Source organism: Lactuca saligna, chromosome 2, assembly GCF_052625555.1.
Source record: "Lactuca saligna cultivar CGN05327 chromosome 2, ASM5262555v1, whole genome shotgun sequence".
Classification (NCBI taxonomy): domain Eukaryota; kingdom Viridiplantae; phylum Streptophyta; class Magnoliopsida; order Asterales; family Asteraceae; genus Lactuca; species Lactuca saligna.
In genome coordinates, this window is record NC_136418.1 from 56,870,560 (window position 1) to 56,889,675 (window position 19,116).

The following is a 19,116-nucleotide window of genomic DNA, read 5'->3' on the forward strand; positions in this document are numbered from 1 at the left end:
CTGAAATTTGAATTCGTGTTTGTGTCGTGCTCGTGTCAAGTGTAAAAAACACGAAGTCGTGTCGTTTCATGTTCGTGTTCAAATTTCGAAACGAAATTGACACGATTTAGCATTTGTCTGACCTGTATTTTGTGTTTTTCGTGTTTGTCATGTTATATATGATTTAAGTATTAATTAAATAAACTAATTTTTATTTTATTTTATCTTTGTCGTGTCGTATCGTGTTAATCGTTTTTTAATCGATTCGTTTTCGTGTTAATTAAAAAAACACGAAATCGTGTCGTGTAGTGTTCGTGTTACTTAAAACCTTGTCGTGTCAGACAAAAACACGACACGATGGCCCGATTTGTCACCCCTACAGTTTACCCAGTGACGAAATTAGACTAGAAACGTATGTGGTTCCAAATTAAGTGAAGCTTAAAACACCAAAGACTCAACAACACATGTGGCGGGTCTGATCGTACAAATAAAAAACGACAGGTTTTCAAAAATTCGGGTTCAACATTACAACATACTTGACCACTAAAATCAGATTTTTGCTAAAAAATAATAATTACTTTGCACAAATGGGTCTCCTTATAACCATTCATCATTCATTTTTATAACATCAAACATATATTTCCTTTTTATCTCCAATATGTGAAAGGTTTTGATAATATTAACCATTTGCTTTGCAAATTGAAGTATAAGCCTTCCAACATTTTTTTTATTATTACTTGTTTATTATTTCATCAAATAATATAAGGTTATAAGGTAGGCTCTAAATATTTTCAAGGTAGGTTCTAATTTTTTATTATATAAAAATTAAAAATTAGGTGGGTCCTAAGACCCACCTTGGTAAGATGGGTGGGAATGAACAACGTGCACCCCCATTTTTCCAACATGGCACACCAAAAACGGCATTATAACGCCAGCTACACCACCTCGAGGTGGTGTTTTTAGGCGTTACGGTAATAGGCGTTATGGTGGTACCAAAAGGAAATGATTGAAAGTGGCTTGCATTTTGAGGGGAACAGTCACATTTTTTACTGTTTGCACAGTCACACACTTAAATAATAATAATAATAATAATAATAATAATAATAATAATAATTTTCCCTATTTATATCTAATATAAATACACATTATGTATCTCAATTTTACCTACAAAACTCAACAATTTCTTTCAAAAATTTCAAATTGCTTTCAATTTCATTTTCTTTTCTAGTATTCTACTTAATTAAAAAATGGATCCTTGTGATCCGTTCCATCCATACAATCATGATATCGACAATGATGATATGTCCGTGGGTATGATGCACCAATATGCTACGGATATGCAATTTCCAGAGCCATCACCACTACTGACCAGACGTGCGACGTTGAACGGAATCGTGAAGAATGGCATAAACCTCTAGTACACGATTATTTTTCGAATAATTGTGTCTACCAATCAAGCGATTTCAAAAAAAAAAGTTTCGTTTGCAGAAAAATATGTTTCAACGAATAGTCAATGCAATGGAAAGCATGTACCGTAAATACACTTGTTTTACAAATTAAATATATGTTCTTTAGATTATTAAATAATTGTTTTTCCGATAACACAAGTACATCCGTTTTTACAAATTAAATATATGTTTAGGTATGAATATTTCCAAATGAGATATGGTGCGAGAGGTAAACGAGGTTTTACAGGGTTGTAAAAATGTGTTGCTACAATCAAAGCTTTGGCTTTGGGGGAGTCGTCTAATTCTATTGATGACTATATGAGAATGTCTTAGCGAATTGCACAAGAAACTTTGTATAATTTAGTGAGAGGTGTTATTGAAACCTTCAGTGACAAATACTTGTAGAAACCTTCATTGAATGACATGCAACAACTATATGTGGCTCAAGAAGAACAACATGGTTTTCCGGGTATGTTTGGAAGCATTGATTACACAAAGTGGATATGGAGAAATTGTCATGTGGCTTGGAAAGGTCAATACATAAGTGGTCATCTTAGATCACCTTCGTTAGCATTAGAGGTTGTTGCGTCACAAGACTTATTGATTTGGCATGCTTTTTTCGGAGTTGCGCGTTCTAACAACGATGTAAACGTTCTTGATCAGTCACCAATATTTCAGGACCTTTTGACAAAAAAGGCATTGGATGCTCCTTTCACAGTAAATGGCCATGAGTATAAGTTCAGGTATTACCTCACGGATGGAATTTATATCCACTATAGTCTATGTTTGTGAAGGTGTTTCGACACCCGATACAACCAAGAGACAAATTTTTCAAGAGAATACAAGAAGGAGCACGTAAGGATGTGGAACGTGCTTTCAGAGTTCTGAAAACAAAATGACACATAGTTGAACATGCGGCATGACCATATCAGTTGGACACTCTACGAGATATTATGTATGCATGTATCATAATGCATAACTTGGTGATCGAAGATAAAGGATGATACATTACGGAGTATTCGCCTACAGAACTTAGACACATTCAATTTCAACCAGGTATAGCAGAATACTTACATAAAGTTGTTGGCATTCATCACTAACGAAAACAAAAGCAACTTCGAGAAGATTTGGCAGATCATATCTACGATGGTACTGAAGATGAATAATTTAGGTCAACAAAGGAAATTTTCTCATCTTTTTTTTGGGTTTTAGGTATTTAAATGTTTTTGTTTTTACTTTAGGATTTATTAAAATTTTATTTTTACTTTTTAAATGTTATTTTTAATATATGATTTAATTTATATAGTTATAAATATTATGAAATAATTTATGATTTAATTCATATGTTATTTGATGTTGCCCATTTTCACCTTTGGTGTTATAACACCCATGTATGACTAGGATGGTGATGTGGCACCTATTGGGTGTGGTAACATGTAATAACATGTTGCTCACACCCAGCAGCCTTATAAGTAGCTTTGACCCTAAGTTTACCTCCACATGCACATATAGGAACACACAGTCATTGGCATGTTTTCTTTCTGTTAGGACATAAATGGCCGAAATATTTCATTAAGCATTTTAAAAAACAATTGCAGGCAAAAATAAAGTATACAAAACCATGTATCTTAAATAATAATTATGAAAAATTTTAAAACACATAGTTCAATATAAACTTTAACCTAATTATTATTTTAAATAAATAAAAATAACAACTTCGTCTGTTTTAGTTGAGCATCCAAGTAAAAAGAAAACATAAACCGTAACGGCATAAAAATTAACATATATATATATATATATATATATATATATATATAGAGAGAGAGAGAGAGAGAGAGTGACGGAGTTTGAAGTATTGATTTAGGGAGCCGAAAATTGAATATATATATATATATATATATATATATATATATATATATATATATATATATATATATATATATATTGAAGAACGGGCATGGGGGTTGGGGGTGACAAAGTCAAATTTTATAGTTTTAGGCATAATATGTAAAAAAATTTAATAGTTGTGGGCTAGTTATGAAAAAACAGGAGGACCACAGCCCTCCTGGCCCTATACAAGCCTCGCCCCTATATATATATATATATATATATATATATATATATATATATATATATATATATATATATATATATATATATGGAGAGAGAGAGAGAGAGAGAGAGTGTGAGAGGGGGGGAGGGAGGAATGATCATTTGAGAACTCAAAGTTTGCCGAAAACCTGAGAACTAAAGGTGAAGCGTTAGATTAAAAAATTATATGGCTTAGATTAAAAATGACATAATTTTAATTATAAATGAATTTAATGGCACTTTAGGTTTTTCTAAATAGACCCTAGGGGTAAATTTGGTATAAAAATATCCTTTTAAAAATAAATAAAATATGAATTACCAATTAATCTAAAATCCATAAATTACTTTTCATTTTCTCTCTCTCTCTCTCTCTCTCTCTCTCTTTCTCTCTCTCTCTTTCTCTCTTTCTCACACACACACACATCTATTTCTTCACCATCGATGATCGATCGCCTCCCTCCTCCCTCCCTCTACCGCCTCCCACCTCCCTCCATTGATTGTCTCTAGCTTTGTCGTCGATCAACGTAAATTTACGATCCACACTCGTTAATCTATATATAATCGACATAGATGATTCATTCGTTAACACCACCGCCAACAATCTATCGATTCAGTTCATCAGAAGAGAACAAATCTGGCAACTTATTCTCATCTTCGTTGATTTATTAACATCTCCGACGACCGGTTCGTGTCTCCACCTCATCTCTATTGACTGATTCACATTTTCGCCTCATTTATTAAATCAAACCCTATCTTCGTTGTTATATCGATTCGTTATACCTAGAAACAATCTTCCATGAACGTCTTCCGCCTGCCGTTGTTGCTTCACTGAATCTTGTAGTGATCTACACTTTCTAATATGCATACTGAATCACAAACGTTAACAAGTAATAAAATGATGTAAATAGCCTGCAATAACGAAAGAATTAAGCGATTTCTTCATCCCGTTGTTAAATGGATATCTTCAAAGCCCAGACATGTCAATTTTGCTCTGTTACAAAATATTTCTATCAATGACATTAATTATCAACAAATCACCTTTATCCCTTAATTTTCTAAAGTTGCTATAATTAAGGTCAAGAAAATGGATATATTGAATGTGCATTCTGGTAAAAAAAAAAAAAAAAAAAAAAAAAAGAGGGTGCACCAAAGGTGATAGATGAAATGCATCAAAGAAAAATACCAAAAATATTTAAGTACAACATCATCTGCTTGTTTCCGTTGACTTTCTACGCTCCACCTCCAGTAATCTATACTTTCTCACTTGTTATTTCTATTTTCCCCTTAAGTTTAAGATAGTTACACCTTTAAGTGTTGGTTAATATTAAACTAATTATATGATAATGTCTCCATTCATTTACTTGATTGGGGTGACATAAGTAAAGTGATTGTTGAATCTTAAATTTTCAGAGTACATCAGGAAACAAAGCAAAGGAGGATCTTGCTGCAGCTACAGGTGTTGTGAAGGTCTGTCAACATTCCGTGTTTTGTTGGTAATCAAGAATTGTTTTTCACTAGGTTTTATTAATGAGTTCACTGATATGTGTTGTTTTTCATCTAAATTTATACAGTGAAGATATCCTATAATCAATGAAGACTCCCAATCCGGTCACCTATGAATTACTCCGATATCTTCAAAGGTTGAGAGTGAGAGAATATGATGTTCAAAAATGGAAGATTCTTAAGGTATGTTAGTTTCTTCAGTTTTGATCTGAATTCTTCTTTGATTGTGACAGATACTACTTATTTGTGTTTAATTTTCTTAATCTGAAGATTTTCTTTGATCGAAATTTCTTTAATTTGGCGAACTAGTCACAAAACAGTTAATAATTTTTTTAGCTTAAACTACTCTATTTGATTGGTAATCTCAACCAAGAAACCTAAAAATGTTGAATAGTTTATATAATGGTTTATGGAAGTTGGGTGGTTTTAGTAACTACATCATCATTTTATAGTATTTAGTTTATTTAAGTCTTTTTTTTAGGCACTTGAGAACAAACACTATAAACTGATTATTGAGATAATATAAGGGTATATAAGTAATTTCATTTCTATTTTTTTTTTCCAGATTAAATTAGACGACTCCGAGTGGAAGGAACGATATTATGACTAGAATTTTTCAACTAAAACTATTAAGGAGATGGATGCAATAAGGAGAGATGTTGTAAGTCTTTAAAATTGTTAAAAACTATGCCAATTATTTACAAATTTATGATGTAAAATCATTGTAGACATCATATAAAATCGTTGTTATATTGTTACCTTTTTATTTAAAATTATTTGATGCAATTCTTTATAGGTTCTAAAATATACAGAAAGCCTATTGGGTGATGCGCTATTAATATGAAGGTGTTGGTTCATGACAGTGATATTTTTTCCCCTTTAAGGTGTTTATTATTGTTTTTGCCTTTTCAATCGGACATGTTTGTTGGATTAGATGTCTAAGCCTATAACTATAATTGGTATGTACTTGACCCGATAGTAGCATCGTTTTTTTGGGTTACCTTCACCATAACAATTTGAAAGGATGAGTTTTGGAGAAAGAGGTTAATTAATGATTTATTAATATATTATAAGAATAATATATTAATTAAGAAATAATATTATTTAATCAGTATTGATCAGAATTTAATTTGAAATTAATTTAGTCATCAAAGAGACTGCTTAAAAGAATGGGGACTGATTATGTAAATTAGTAATAGTTATAGTTTGGGCTAATGGATCCTATTAGTATAGGGTGGACGAAATCTATGGGAAGCCCATAGAGTTTTCGTCCAAGGCTTACCATGTGGGGGTCCATGTGTTGCTTAGGGCCCAAGCAAGGGAAGTAGGGTTTCCAGTTGAAAACCCTAGCAGCCTCAACTATAAAAGGAACCCCAAAGCTCTCGAAATCGGCCACTTGATACCCAAGAAGAAAGCCTGGTCGAAATCCTATAGCCTAGTTGAAAACCCTAGCAGCCTCAACTATAAAAGGAACCCCAAGGCTCTCGAAATCGACCACTTGATTCCCTAGAAGAAAACCTGGCCGAATAACATATGAATTACATGTGATTCACATGTAAATCACAAGTGAATCACATATGAATTATGTCTATATGCACACATACATTTTGTGTGAGTGTTCTTTGTTAATTATTTTTTTTTAAATTTTCTTGTGAATTTCACATTTGAATCTTAAAAGATACAATCACATGTGAATATCACATTATATAATCATATGTGAATCTTACATGATATAATCAAATGTGAATCTTACATGATATGTACATGTGCATTTTTTGTGAGTGTTCTTGCATTAATCAATTTTTTTTAATTTTCTTGTAGATTTTGTATAATTTATGTAAAATATTAAAGATTTGAAAAGTGATAAATTGAAGAAAATATGAAAATCTTGATATGAAGAAATGAAAACACTATGAATCTTTGTAGTTTTTTTTATATTTTATTTTGTATCGAATAAAATACTTGTAGTATTATGTTTATAAATTGATTAATAAAAATGAGATTTTTTATGATTTACTTACGAATATTTTAGTATAAGAAAATATGCATATATGCAATTGAAAAAATATGCATATATGCACCTAAAACGTTGATTTTTTTTTTGTTAAAAAAATTAGAGTTTTTTTTAATATTCTAGTTTTTTTTTAATTTACTGATTTTTAAAAATTTACTTTTTTAAAAAAAATGCGGTTTTTTTTAAACTGTAGTTTTTTTATATATGCAGTTTTTTTTTTTTGAAAAAATTCCAGTTTTTTTGAAAAAAAAAAATGCAGTTTTTGTAACATCCATAAAATTCATAAAAATTTAAAACTTTTTCAAACATTCAAAAACCATTATTTATTAAAAAATATTTTCAAAATAGTTTCATATCAGAGTATCACAGAAATCAAAATCATAAAATACGAGGAGGTGCACAATCACGCCTTCGCCTTCTCGCGTTCATCCGAAGTACCTGAAATAAAATCCAAAACTGTAAGCCTGAAGCTTAGTGAGTTCCCACAAAATACCAACGCCATACAAACCATAACCATATCATAACAAACAACATGCATATAGAGTCTGCAGTATGACTGGACCGCCCTCAGTGGGCCTTCAGTTTATCTGGCCCACTCTCAGAACCTTCAGCATGTCTAGTCCGCCTTACCGGGCCTTCAACCTGTCTGGACCGTTCTCCGGGCCTTCGGCCTGACTGATATGCCCCATTGGGCTTGCAGTCTATACCGACCGCTCTGGGTATGTTGGCCTTTAGCACAAAGCAGGTATGCCTAAACCCATCCCCAAACTACAATCCATATATATATATATATATATATATATATATATATATATATATATATATATATATATATATATATATATATATCGAACGCTAGCTAGCTTGTACAAACAGTCAAACCGATCTAACATATCACTAATCATAACATCATCCTTTATACCAGTATACCAATCTAACCGGTCACTAACATAGCATCATCCTATATACCAGGATATCGACCTAACAGGTCACTAAGCATATCATCATACAATAACCAGGATAACAATCAAAAAAGAAGGGACGGCATTGGTGCCTTCGACCATGTCAGTATAGTGAGGAAAACTCACCTCACAATGTTGAACGGAACAGAAAGATCAAACTCCCGTAACACGGCTCCAGCCACAAACACCTACACCCATCGTTGATCCAATTCCATAAATTCCCAAATTACCAAAATACACTCAGAAGTCAAACCGTTCAACCCTTGGTCAAAGTCAATGTCCATGTTGACCTAACTCGTTGAGTTCCTTCCGAACTCAAAAAGTCGTGAAAACCCCAGTCAACTCGCCGAGTTACCAAATAACTCGTCGAGTTCATGCAATATCCAGAATATCGGGAAAAACCCTAACCAATTCGTCGAGTCATCTCGCTAAATCGCCGAGTTCATGTAGAATCCAGAAAGTGGGAAACCCTCTTCCAACTCGTTGAGTTGACTATGCAACTCATCGAGTTCTTTCAGTCTATTTCTCATCCAGACTCTTTTAAGCGAAACCAAGGCTCCAAAGTGTAGATCTAGACTCCTAGTGTGTAGATACCACATAAAGTTGCTAACTTTATGTGCATGCAAGGTCTCAAAAGGCTTAAAACACCAAAACTAAGTCTAAGAAAAAGTTTAGGGCATGGAGAAGGACCAAAGCTTGATAAAGTCGATGACTTTATGACTATGGGGGCCTAGAAGAGTCCAAATCTAAAATCATGTCTTTGTTACAAGCTCAAACCCGAAAGTGACTCCATTTTGCACTAGAAATGACCCTTTTCTTTCACAAGGGAAGATCTAAAGAAATGAGAAGTCAAGGTATTAGCTTTATACCTCAGATTGGTTGCCAATACAAAGTAAATAACGGATCTACAACCTTCTTCTTGATCTAAGCTCCTAAACCTTCAAGTTTCCTTTCAAAAGAGCACCCAAAATGACTTCCAAGCTCACACATTCACATAATGGGGAGATTAGGGTTTCTCTATAAAAGGGACGATGAAAATGTGGTAAGGAGGCTGAAAGGAGGACTTAAGGTCCTTTAAATAGGGTGCAAACCCTAAAAATGAGGGTTTCCATGCACAACCTCTACTTGTCGAGATGGGGTCCTCCAACTCGTCGAGTAGGTTCCAGAAACCACGTTGCATGATCATTCTCTACACGACAAGGTAGGGCAGCTAACTCGTCGAGTAGGTCTATAATTATGAATATAAAAGTTTTAAAACTTATATATGGGAGTCGGGTGTTACAGTGTTTTTAAATATTGTTATTTTTTTAAAAATTGTCGTTTTTAAAAAAAATCAATTTTTTTTAAATTCATGTTTTCTAAAAAATATTAATAAATCACCATTTAAAAAAATTTAACAACTAATTATTTTTTAAAAATCCAAAAATTGATTTATTATGTCAATTTTTATAACTTTTTATTAATATTTCCAATAACAAAAGAAAATTAAACATTAAATGTGATTGTTAAGATGACGATCATGCCTTTAATAAGTTAATTTTGATCTAATGCTCCATCTTTTGTTCTTAGGTAATCTGGAAACTATGAGTTCCTAACGGATCTCACTCATATATATATATATATATATATATATATATATATATATATATATATATATATATATATATTACCGGTTCAATTCACAAATGAGGAAATAAAAGAAAAAGCGAGTCTGAAAAGGTTTATCGAATTTAAATTCAATTACATAAATTAAAGTAAATAGAAACGCTAGAAAATCCATAAATAACTAAAATTATATATATATATATATATATATATATATATATATATATATATATATATATATATATATATATATATATATATATAGGGGGAGAGAGAGAAAACAAAAGGTCAAAAGGTAAAAAAAAAATATCAAATTGGTGAAAAAAATAAAAGAAAAAATAGTATATATATATATATATATATATATATATATATATATATATATATATATATTCAAATTTATATTTATAATTTGTAACATCCCGTTTCGAAAAAAAATTTAAACCTTTCAAAACAATTTATTTAATATTCAAAGTGTTTACAAAACCATTGTTTCCAAAAAATTATTTAAAATGAAAGTCCCCTAAGATCCAATCAGTCGTAAAACCAAGTATGTGTACGGTCATGCATTCACCTTGCCACGATCCTCTGAAGAACCCGAAACCATAAACTAGAATTGTAAGCATGAAGCTTAGTGAGTTCCTCCAAAGTACCAACACAAACAGATAAAATATACAAATAACAGCATGGCGGGTCCAATCAACAATCGGGTTGGAATAGCGTAGACCCAGTCACCCTCCGGGTCCAGTCATTATCGGGATGAAATGCCAATATACAACAGGTCAGTCAACCATCGGGTTGGAATACCCCAGGCCTAATCAATCATCGGGTTAGAATGCCAATATATTATGGGTCCAGTCAACCATCGGTTGGAATACCCCAGGCCCAATCAACCTCTGAGTCTAGTCATCCTCGGAATGGAATACCCCAGGTTTGGAATGCAAATCTGCAATGGGTCCAATCATCCTAGGGATGGAATACCCTCAGGCCCAATCAACCATCGGGTTGGAATGCCCCTGGTCTGTTGGCTAACGCACATAGTAGTAAAGCCTCAACCACCAACCATAATATGTGCACATATAATAGATAAGCATATAACCAGTCAACAGACAATCAGGCAGATCTACAGATCACTAAGAATAGCATCATCCTATATACCAGGATATTGATTTAATAGATTACTACATCACGATAACATACTATCACATAAAAGGATATATAATCCAATGAGCCGGCCTTTGTGCCTTCGACCCGTAACTACAATGAGGGAAACTCACCTCTATTGATGTTAACTGAAACAACACTCGATCCGCGGTGAACACTGCTCCTCATGCTAAACAAAAACCAGAAACCAACCCAATCAATAATTAGGGTTTAACCCAAACCCATGGACTAGTCTATTCCTCATCATGATGAGTAGGAGCGTTCATTATTTGGATAAAACCGAATAGTCCAATTGGACAAATTGGATTGGACTATTTGGTTTGGATATTCAGATTTTTGGATTGGTTTTCAACAAAACCGAATTATTATTTTGGATATTGGATTGGTTTTGTTTTATAAAATATGAACCGAATAATCCAAAAAAACCGAATAACAATTTATTATTTATTTATTTTTAATATAACTAAACTATTTATAAATTTTATAATTTAGTTTTTCAAATAAGTTCAAAAAAGTTTCATCTAATAAAAAACATTAATATGCATTTTCTCTAAAAAGTTCTTTATCTATTAAATATTAAACTATAATATACATTCTTAGTAGTTTATAAATTTTAAATCACAACTAAATATTTTTTTTGTTTCTTCTATAAAAGTGGGATAATATTATAATTATGTCATTTCAAAATGTTTTAGTTTTTGAAAACCGAATTATAAAAACCGATCCAACCGAATTGTAATTGGATCGGATCGGATCGGATCGGATTTGAATTTAGTTTGGATTATTCGGACCCATATTTTGAGAACCGAAATCAATTTGGATTTACTTAATTGGATCGGATCGAACCAATCCATCCAAACGAACACCCCTAATGATGAGGGAAAAAGACCATGTTTCCCTTTATATACAAGCCCAAGTAAACTAAGCCCAAAACCCTAGTGGCACAAGGCCCAAAATTGATCCCTTGGGCTTCTGTTGAGAACGCATGGCGTTCCACCTTATGACGACTGGCGTCCGAATGTCAGGCGTTCCCATGCAAATGCCTGGTGTTTGCTCGCTGATCACCAACTTCCAAACCAGTGTCTTAATGACTTAAGATCTCATGTCCAAACTACAAATCCAATCATAATGGAACGTCTAAATCCATAAAGTTGCAAACTTTGTGGCCATGCATGGCTATAATGAGTCCACCACCAAGATCCTAACTCAAAATCAACTATAAGGCTCCAAAACTCTCGCATGGAAGACTATGAAGACCCAATATTGCATTTTTATGATTCTAGACCCACTATTATGCTTGAAAGGACAGTCCAAACCTATGGAGCATTCCAAACTCACAAAGATCAATTCTTTCGGACTCATTCCAAACTCACAAAGATCACACCTAACAACAACGTTATGAAGCTTTTCGTAACGACGAATCCACGCTTCACGCCATGGTGTGCCTTTTTGAACACTGACTATAAGGCTCCAAAACCCTTGCATGGAAGATTATGAAGACCCAAGATTGCATTTTTATGATTCTAGACCCACTATTATGCTTGAAAGGACAGTCCAAACCTCTGGAGCATTCCAAAATCACAAAGATCGAGTCTTTAGGACCAAAAAGAACATAAACTATCCTTAAATCAAGATCTAACAAATGAGACATCAAGATCTGAACTTTATACCTCAAAATGATGCTCCAAGATGTCAAGAATCCATATCTACAAGCTAGACAACAACCACAATACTCCAAAGATCTTCCTTTTCTTATGAAGAACACTAAATGATACCAAAAATATGAACCAAAGCTTCAAAATCTCATACACACTTAGGGTTTTCGAAATGAGGATGGAGGCTCGAGTGGTGAAGGGTTTTAAGGCCATAATGTTCTTTAAATAGGGCACAAACCTTAAAAATTAGGGTTTTGTAACATCCCATTTAAATGAAGTAATTAAATAATAATTCAGCAATCCCGGGAAGTAATCATATTATAATCTTATATTATTGTTGTCCAAAATCAAATAATAACTAGTGGGGTGTTGGTTTCGGGGTGCTAAATGAGATACTTTGATTTCCGAGGGTTTAAGAGTAAGTGCGGGACTTATATTGAAAGGATTTTATGGAGTCAGGGACTGAAGTGTAAGTTTCGGACCAGATTTGAAAAGAATTACAGAGGGCATGGTTGGAAGGGTAAATTAGGGGCTATGATTGAAGGGATTATTATGGGGAGGGACTATAGTTTCCATTATGGCAAACTTTTGATTGAAGGCGGGTATTTAAGGGTCCCGAAACCCTAACCCTAGATATAATGTGTGCAGCCATCACCTTCTTCACTTCCACACTGTAACGCCCAAAAATTCAAGACTAAAAATTTTCTTTTAATAAAACATTACTTAAAGCAAAACCATCAATCCAAACATAATCAGAGTATTAATTTCTAAAACACAGGTTCATTATCAGAGTGAAACATTCCCAGGCTGTCTAATCTATGGTGTGTGCCATGCGATCACCCCGAGCTCTTCCCTCCGCTACCGGAAGTACCTGAAACCAAAACTGAAAACCGTAAGCACAAAGCTTAGTGATTTCCCCACCCTACCACATACCATACATAACCACATACTGCACATACTGGGCCACGCCCGCTATCCTGGGCCTCGCCCCTACCCCGGGCCTCGCCCGATACAACGGCCACCCCGCTCGGATATAGATCTGTTTCACTTAGGCCTCGCCTATCACAGGGCCTCGCCCACCAACAAATAATAACACATAAACATATCACAACACATAAGCTAAACACATACGAACTGATCTTGTCCTAAGGCCTCGCCTATCTTGGGCCTCGCCCCTGTCCTGCTACTAATGAGTCATGGAACCCCGTCCACGCTCCTACTGATTGTGAGATACGGGCCCATCCCACACTCACTCTTTTCCTAACTCGGGCCTCGCCCCTGATCTACTGCTAATGAGATGTGGAACACCATCCACACTCTGCTATTGGTGAGTTACAGGACCTCGCCCACACTCACCTCCCTACCGGGCACATTCAAGCATCACACAGACAACAAGTATAGACTATCACATAAACCCTTCCTTGGGCACCCGCCCGCTACCACTGGACCTCGTCCTGAATATCATACTAGCATACTGTGCCTAGGGCTAACCCCCGGGTCTTCTACTCATAACTACATGGGTCGGCATTGTGGCCTTAGACCCATTCACACAAAGAGAAACTCACCTGCACTGGCTGAACTTGCTGATGATCCCACTAGCCGCTGCCCGGCAACTCTCTGAACTCCTGCTCCACTCGCTCCCCGAGCTACCAATATCAATGCAACACTGAGTCTAACTGACCCCCGAAAGACAACCAAGTTAACTTTGGTCAAAGTCAAAGTCCTAGTCAAAGTCAACCTTCCAGGTCAACCCTACTCGCCGAGTCCCCCTACTGACTCGCCGAGTTCATATGTTTAGAGTCCTACCATCCGCGACTCGACTCACTGAGTCGGTCCATGACTCGCCGAGTCTACCGATTCCGAGTCCTGGCCTGTCCAACTCACCGAGTCTCCACTCGACTCACTGATTCGAGTCTCAACTTAAAGGGTTTGGGGTTTCGCGACCTAACTCGCCGAGTCCAAGACAACCTTCAACATACTCGCCGAGTTGTTCTTCCAACTCGCCGAGTTCCTGCCCAACTTCATCTGACTCGACGAGTGGTTCATCCCACTCGTCGAGTTCCTCCAAATCTTCATGCTACTCGCCGAGTCCACTCAAAGGACTCGTCGAGTCCATTCATATCCCCATACATGTAGAGGACTTTTGAGTCATGCATGGACTCCAAACTGTAGATCTACCCTTCCCAAGCCTATTCCTCACGTAAAGTTGCAAACTTTACGTGTAGAGAAGGAGATCTAGAAAAAATACACCATAAACTAGGGTTTAAGGCAAAGAGGCTCCATAATCAACTCAAGGGCAGATACTTTATGCTTCTCAAGACCATAATATGCTTAGATCCGAAGTAGCAACTTCAGATCTGGCTTCTAACTCAAATGGATACTATTATGGCTTAAAAGCCCAAAAACTCACACATAGATCTAGGTGCAAAAGAGTCCAAGAACTAGTTTATTACCTCCAAATGCTCAGAAATATCTTCCCAATCCCATATCTATAGCCCCTTCTTGCACCTCCAAGATCCTTTCTTCCTTCTCCAAGCTTTAATGCACTCTTCAAGGTAACAATTGGCTCAATCAATGGATGTGGCAGCTAAGGTTTGGTGTTCTGGGTTAGAGAGGCAGTAAAGGAACCCTAGGAAAGAGAATGAGGCGCTTAAATAGGCTCCATGTCCCGAATTTAGGGTTTTCCTCGCACAGACCAGATTCGCCGAGTCCCCTTGGCCGACTCGCCGAGTCGGTCACTTACTCCTCGACCCGGATCCCGCTCGGACTCGCCGAGTTCCTCCTTGGACTCACCGAGTCGCCCCTTAAAATTAGGGTTTTCTTTCCTTTCTTGGCCTTCCAGACTTTGGGTGTTACACACACCCTCCAGCCGCCACCTTATGCCACCGGATCCTCCAAGTCGCACCATCACCCCTGTTTATATATGTTTTCCAACCGGCAAAGCTAATGGCTATTGTTATGACTTACGCCACTGACTTCTTCTCCTTTTTCTCCAGTTGCTCGGTCGAGATCGGACGCCACTATTTTAGCATCGCCGTGCCTCCTCGCTGCTGCTATGTGAATCACCGAGTACTCCACCGTCTCACCCGCTGTCAACAAGCCGAGAACCCGAACCCCACGTGTGGTTCGTAAATGGTTAGATCCTTCACTATTACATTGCCTCCATCTATGTTGGAACCGAAGGGCCAACGAGTTGAGTACCTCTTGTCGCCGTCGGATGACCACCTGACGGGTGTTGTTGCCGCCGATTATGCTGTTGCTGCCGGTTGTTTCGTTCAACGCCATCCGCCGCCATGGTCGTCGTCGCTGCTAGCTTTCTTGTGCTGCTGCCTTCGCCACCCACCTCAATGGGTGTTGGATTTGTTTTTTGGGCATGAGATGTGTGTCCGTGTATTGTGATGGGATGAGACCGCCGGAGATCCGAAGAAACCACCACAACCACCACTATAGGGTGGTGGCTGCCACCATCTGCTGCCAGCCACCTTAAGGTGGTTGTGTGTGTTTTTGTGTATTTTAGGTGTGTGTGTGTTATTAGTATATGTGTGTGTTTTTGGATCGTATTGTAACTGTAACAAATGGGATAGTGGAAAGAAAGTCAAAACTACCACCATAGGGTGGTGGCTACCACCTCCTGCCGCCACCGACCGCCGTGTCGGGTGGTGGTGTGCTTTGCGTTGTGGTATTGATTCGTTGGGATGCTTGAAACCCTAATGGGCTTAATGAAACTCTAGTGGGCTTATTGGGGCCCAATAAAGACTAATTGACTTAATAAAATCTTAATGAGCCCAATGGGGCCCAAAGTGACCTAAAAGCCCAACCGATTGACTAATGGACTAGTATTGGGTAGGAAACCCTAATTTGGGTTTGGAAAACACCAATGGCATAAAACCCTTAGTTTGAGGGAAATTGGTCGGGCACACACACATGGGAATTATTTGATAGAATTGAAATATTAAATAATAATCATTGACAAAAATTAACCTAAAAGCAATATTGGACTTAATGGGTTAAGTAGGAACACTTAACCCTAGCCGTCATTTCATGTGAAAACCCTAATTTAACTTGGGCTTTTGTAACATCCCGAGTTCAGGAGTGCAAGTTCAGGGTTCAAAGTGAAAATGTGGATGGTCAACTCGGCGAGTCCATGGGTAGACTCGGCGAGTAGGATCGCGATTCTGGTCGCATGTTAAGTGGCCAACTCGGCGAGTCGGTGGCTAGACTCGGCGAGTTGGTGCTGTGTGGAGAAAACCCTAATCCTGGGGGTTGAGCCCTATATAAAGAACATAGTACCCTCTCCCCAGCCTCTTTACTCTCCCTTGAAGTCCAGAAACACTAATATTCGTTTGTGAGAGAATTAGAGAGCACTTGGATCTTGAAGGAGTGTTTTTGAAGAGATCTTTGAAGATTAAGAGGCTTGGAGCAAGGGGCTTTACAAGGTTTTGGCTTATTCTTCTGTTGGAGTCTTCTCTTGAGGTAATGATTTGTTGCTTGAGCTGTTATCAATCTAGATCTATCATTTGTAGGATTTGTAGGAGTATATCTAGTGCTATCTTGTGTTTGGAGGTTGGATCTGAGGTTGCTACCTCAGATCTAGAGTAGTGATGATCCAAAAGAGCATAAAGTCCCTGTTCAAGAGTTGTTGATGAAGCCTTTTAGTCCCAAACCCTATCCCTAGAGTGTATTATGCTTAGATATCCTTGGATTCACGTAAAGTTTGCCAATTTACATGATGGATGGCTTGTAGAAGAGTAGATCTATGGATTGGAGACCCTGCATGGCTTGGAAAGCCTCTGTATGGGTTAAGAGCTAGTGGTACTCGACGCGTCACATGGGTGTACTCGGCGAGTTGCATGAAGATAGGCAGCAACTCTGCGAGTTGGTTGAAGATAGCCTTGGACTCGGCGAGTCTGTTCTTGGACTCGACGAGTTTGGTCGTGAGGTCCTAACCTTTCCTGTTGAGCTGTGAATCGGTGAGTCAAGGGATGACTCAGTGAGCTGAGTGCGATTAGACTCGGAGTTGTGGGACTCAGCGAGTCTTGGGGCGACTCGGCGAGTTGAGTCGTTCTATAGGAGTTTCAGAGCATAGGGACTCGACGAGTCAGTGGGGTGACTCGACGAGTAGAGATAGTCTTATGTTGACCAGTTGTCTTCCAGGGGTATATTGGTATTTATTGAGTTCAGTGTTTTGGTTATTGATCGGTGGTGAAGATTGTGTCAGAGGTTGGAGCAGCATGATCTTATCTTTTCAGTCAGCAGTTGCGAGATGAGTTATCCTCACTATATTAACAGGGTCTAAGGCACCAAGGCCGGCCCTTTATCGGATTGTAATCCGGGTATCGTTGTTATGTTATTGCTTTGCTATGTTTGCATCCTGGTAGTTAGGATGGTATATGTTAGAGACCTGGTTAAGGTCGGTATCCTGGTATATAGGATGATGCTATGCAAGTGACCGGTTAGGTAGGTATCCTGGTTACGATGATGTTATGCTATGTGACCTGCTAGATCGGTTTGATTGGATTTGAATTGTTATATGATTGTATGTTTATGTGCACATGGTTGTTGGCCTGGGGTTGGATTGAGCCGGGTCCTGCTTTGTGCTATAGGCCAACATACCCAAGGTGGACCGGTTATGTCGAAGGCCCAGCGAGCGGTCCGGATAGGCTGTAGGCCCCAAGAGGGCGGACCAGACGTGCCGAGGCTCGGGGAGTGGACCAGGCCGACTGAAGGCCCGGAGCGGGCGGACCAATCATACTATAGACTCAGAGAGTGGGCCAAGTGGATTGAAGGCACGGTGCGGGCGGACCAATCACACTATAGACTCAATGTATATGGCTAGACTCGGAGGGTGGACCAGGTGCACTGAAGGCCCGGTACGACGGACCAGTCACACAGTAGACCCGAAGTGCATGGCTGTTTTGGGATCTGTTCTGTTATGATATGTTATGCATGGTATATGTGGTTGGTATTTTGGGGGTATCTCACTAAGCTTTCGAGCTTACAGTTATGGTTTAATGTTTTTCGGGTACTTCAGGAGACCGTGGCAAGGCGAAGGTGTGATCGTACCACTCCTCATGTTTATGATTTATGAAATGGCTCTGGGAAGACTCTGATAATAATTGTATTGAAAACCTTTTTGTAATAACTTAATGAAATTGGGTGGCTTTTGAAAAGTTTAAATTGGTTGGAATTTTTAGAGTGTTACAAGTTGGTATCAGAGCCTTGGTTTGAGTGAATTGGAGGAACATTCGTGTGAATCCAGTCTCAAATCAATGAGAGTTTTCAAAAGAGAATTTAAAATGGTTTTCCAAATGAGTAAAAGAGGACGCGGAGGTACGATCAGCCGGATCCAGTAAGTAACCCCAAAATACCATACAAGATAATTGTTTTTGAGATATGATAGAACAACATGCTAGTACTAGGCTAGGGATCTTCAGAAATTGCATGATAGAGTTGTCTGATTTATGATGCCTGCTAGCCTAGGGTTTCTTTCTGTATGAGATTTCCAGTGTTCCTCTAGGAGTGAGGGTTGAGTGCTCGTTATGCTTGTTCTTCACTAGGGTGTTGTGGTGATACTTGATATAAATATGGGTAGGTGTGGAAGGTAGTATGGGCCCGTACTACTGAAAGCACAGGACCCATACGCGTATCAAGGAAGTCACAACCCCTAGGGCTGGGTTGAGAGTCGGTTCCCGGGT

General features: G+C 37.5%; 1 protein-coding gene across 1 annotated transcript; it reads left to right on the top strand.

The window, feature by feature from the left end:
* Positions 1-1,850: 1,850 nt before the first annotated feature.
* On the top strand, positions 1,851-5,631 carry LOC145029747 (uncharacterized). The gene is made up of 5 exons (XM_078978221.1): positions 1,851-2,170; positions 2,222-2,282; positions 4,929-4,985; positions 5,115-5,204; positions 5,587-5,631. Exons 1-5 carry the CDS (start codon positions 1,851-1,853, stop codon positions 5,629-5,631), a joined length of 573 nt encoding a protein of 190 aa, XP_078834347.1.
* Positions 5,632-19,116: the final 13,485 nt, after the last annotated feature.

Bases quoted from the DNA above. Each gene is read 5' to 3' on its own strand.
- LOC145029747 (XM_078978221.1), top strand. From the start codon at position 1,851: ATGCAACAACTATATGTGGCTCAAGAAGAACAACATGGTTTTCCGGGT. The intron at 2,283-4,928 runs GTAAGGATGTGG...TTAAATTTTCAG, and splicing joins GAGAATACAAGAAGGAGCAC to AGTACATCAGGAAACAAAGC. The intron at 4,986-5,114 runs GTCTGTCAACAT...TAATCAATGAAG, and splicing joins CAGCTACAGGTGTTGTGAAG to ACTCCCAATCCGGTCACCTA.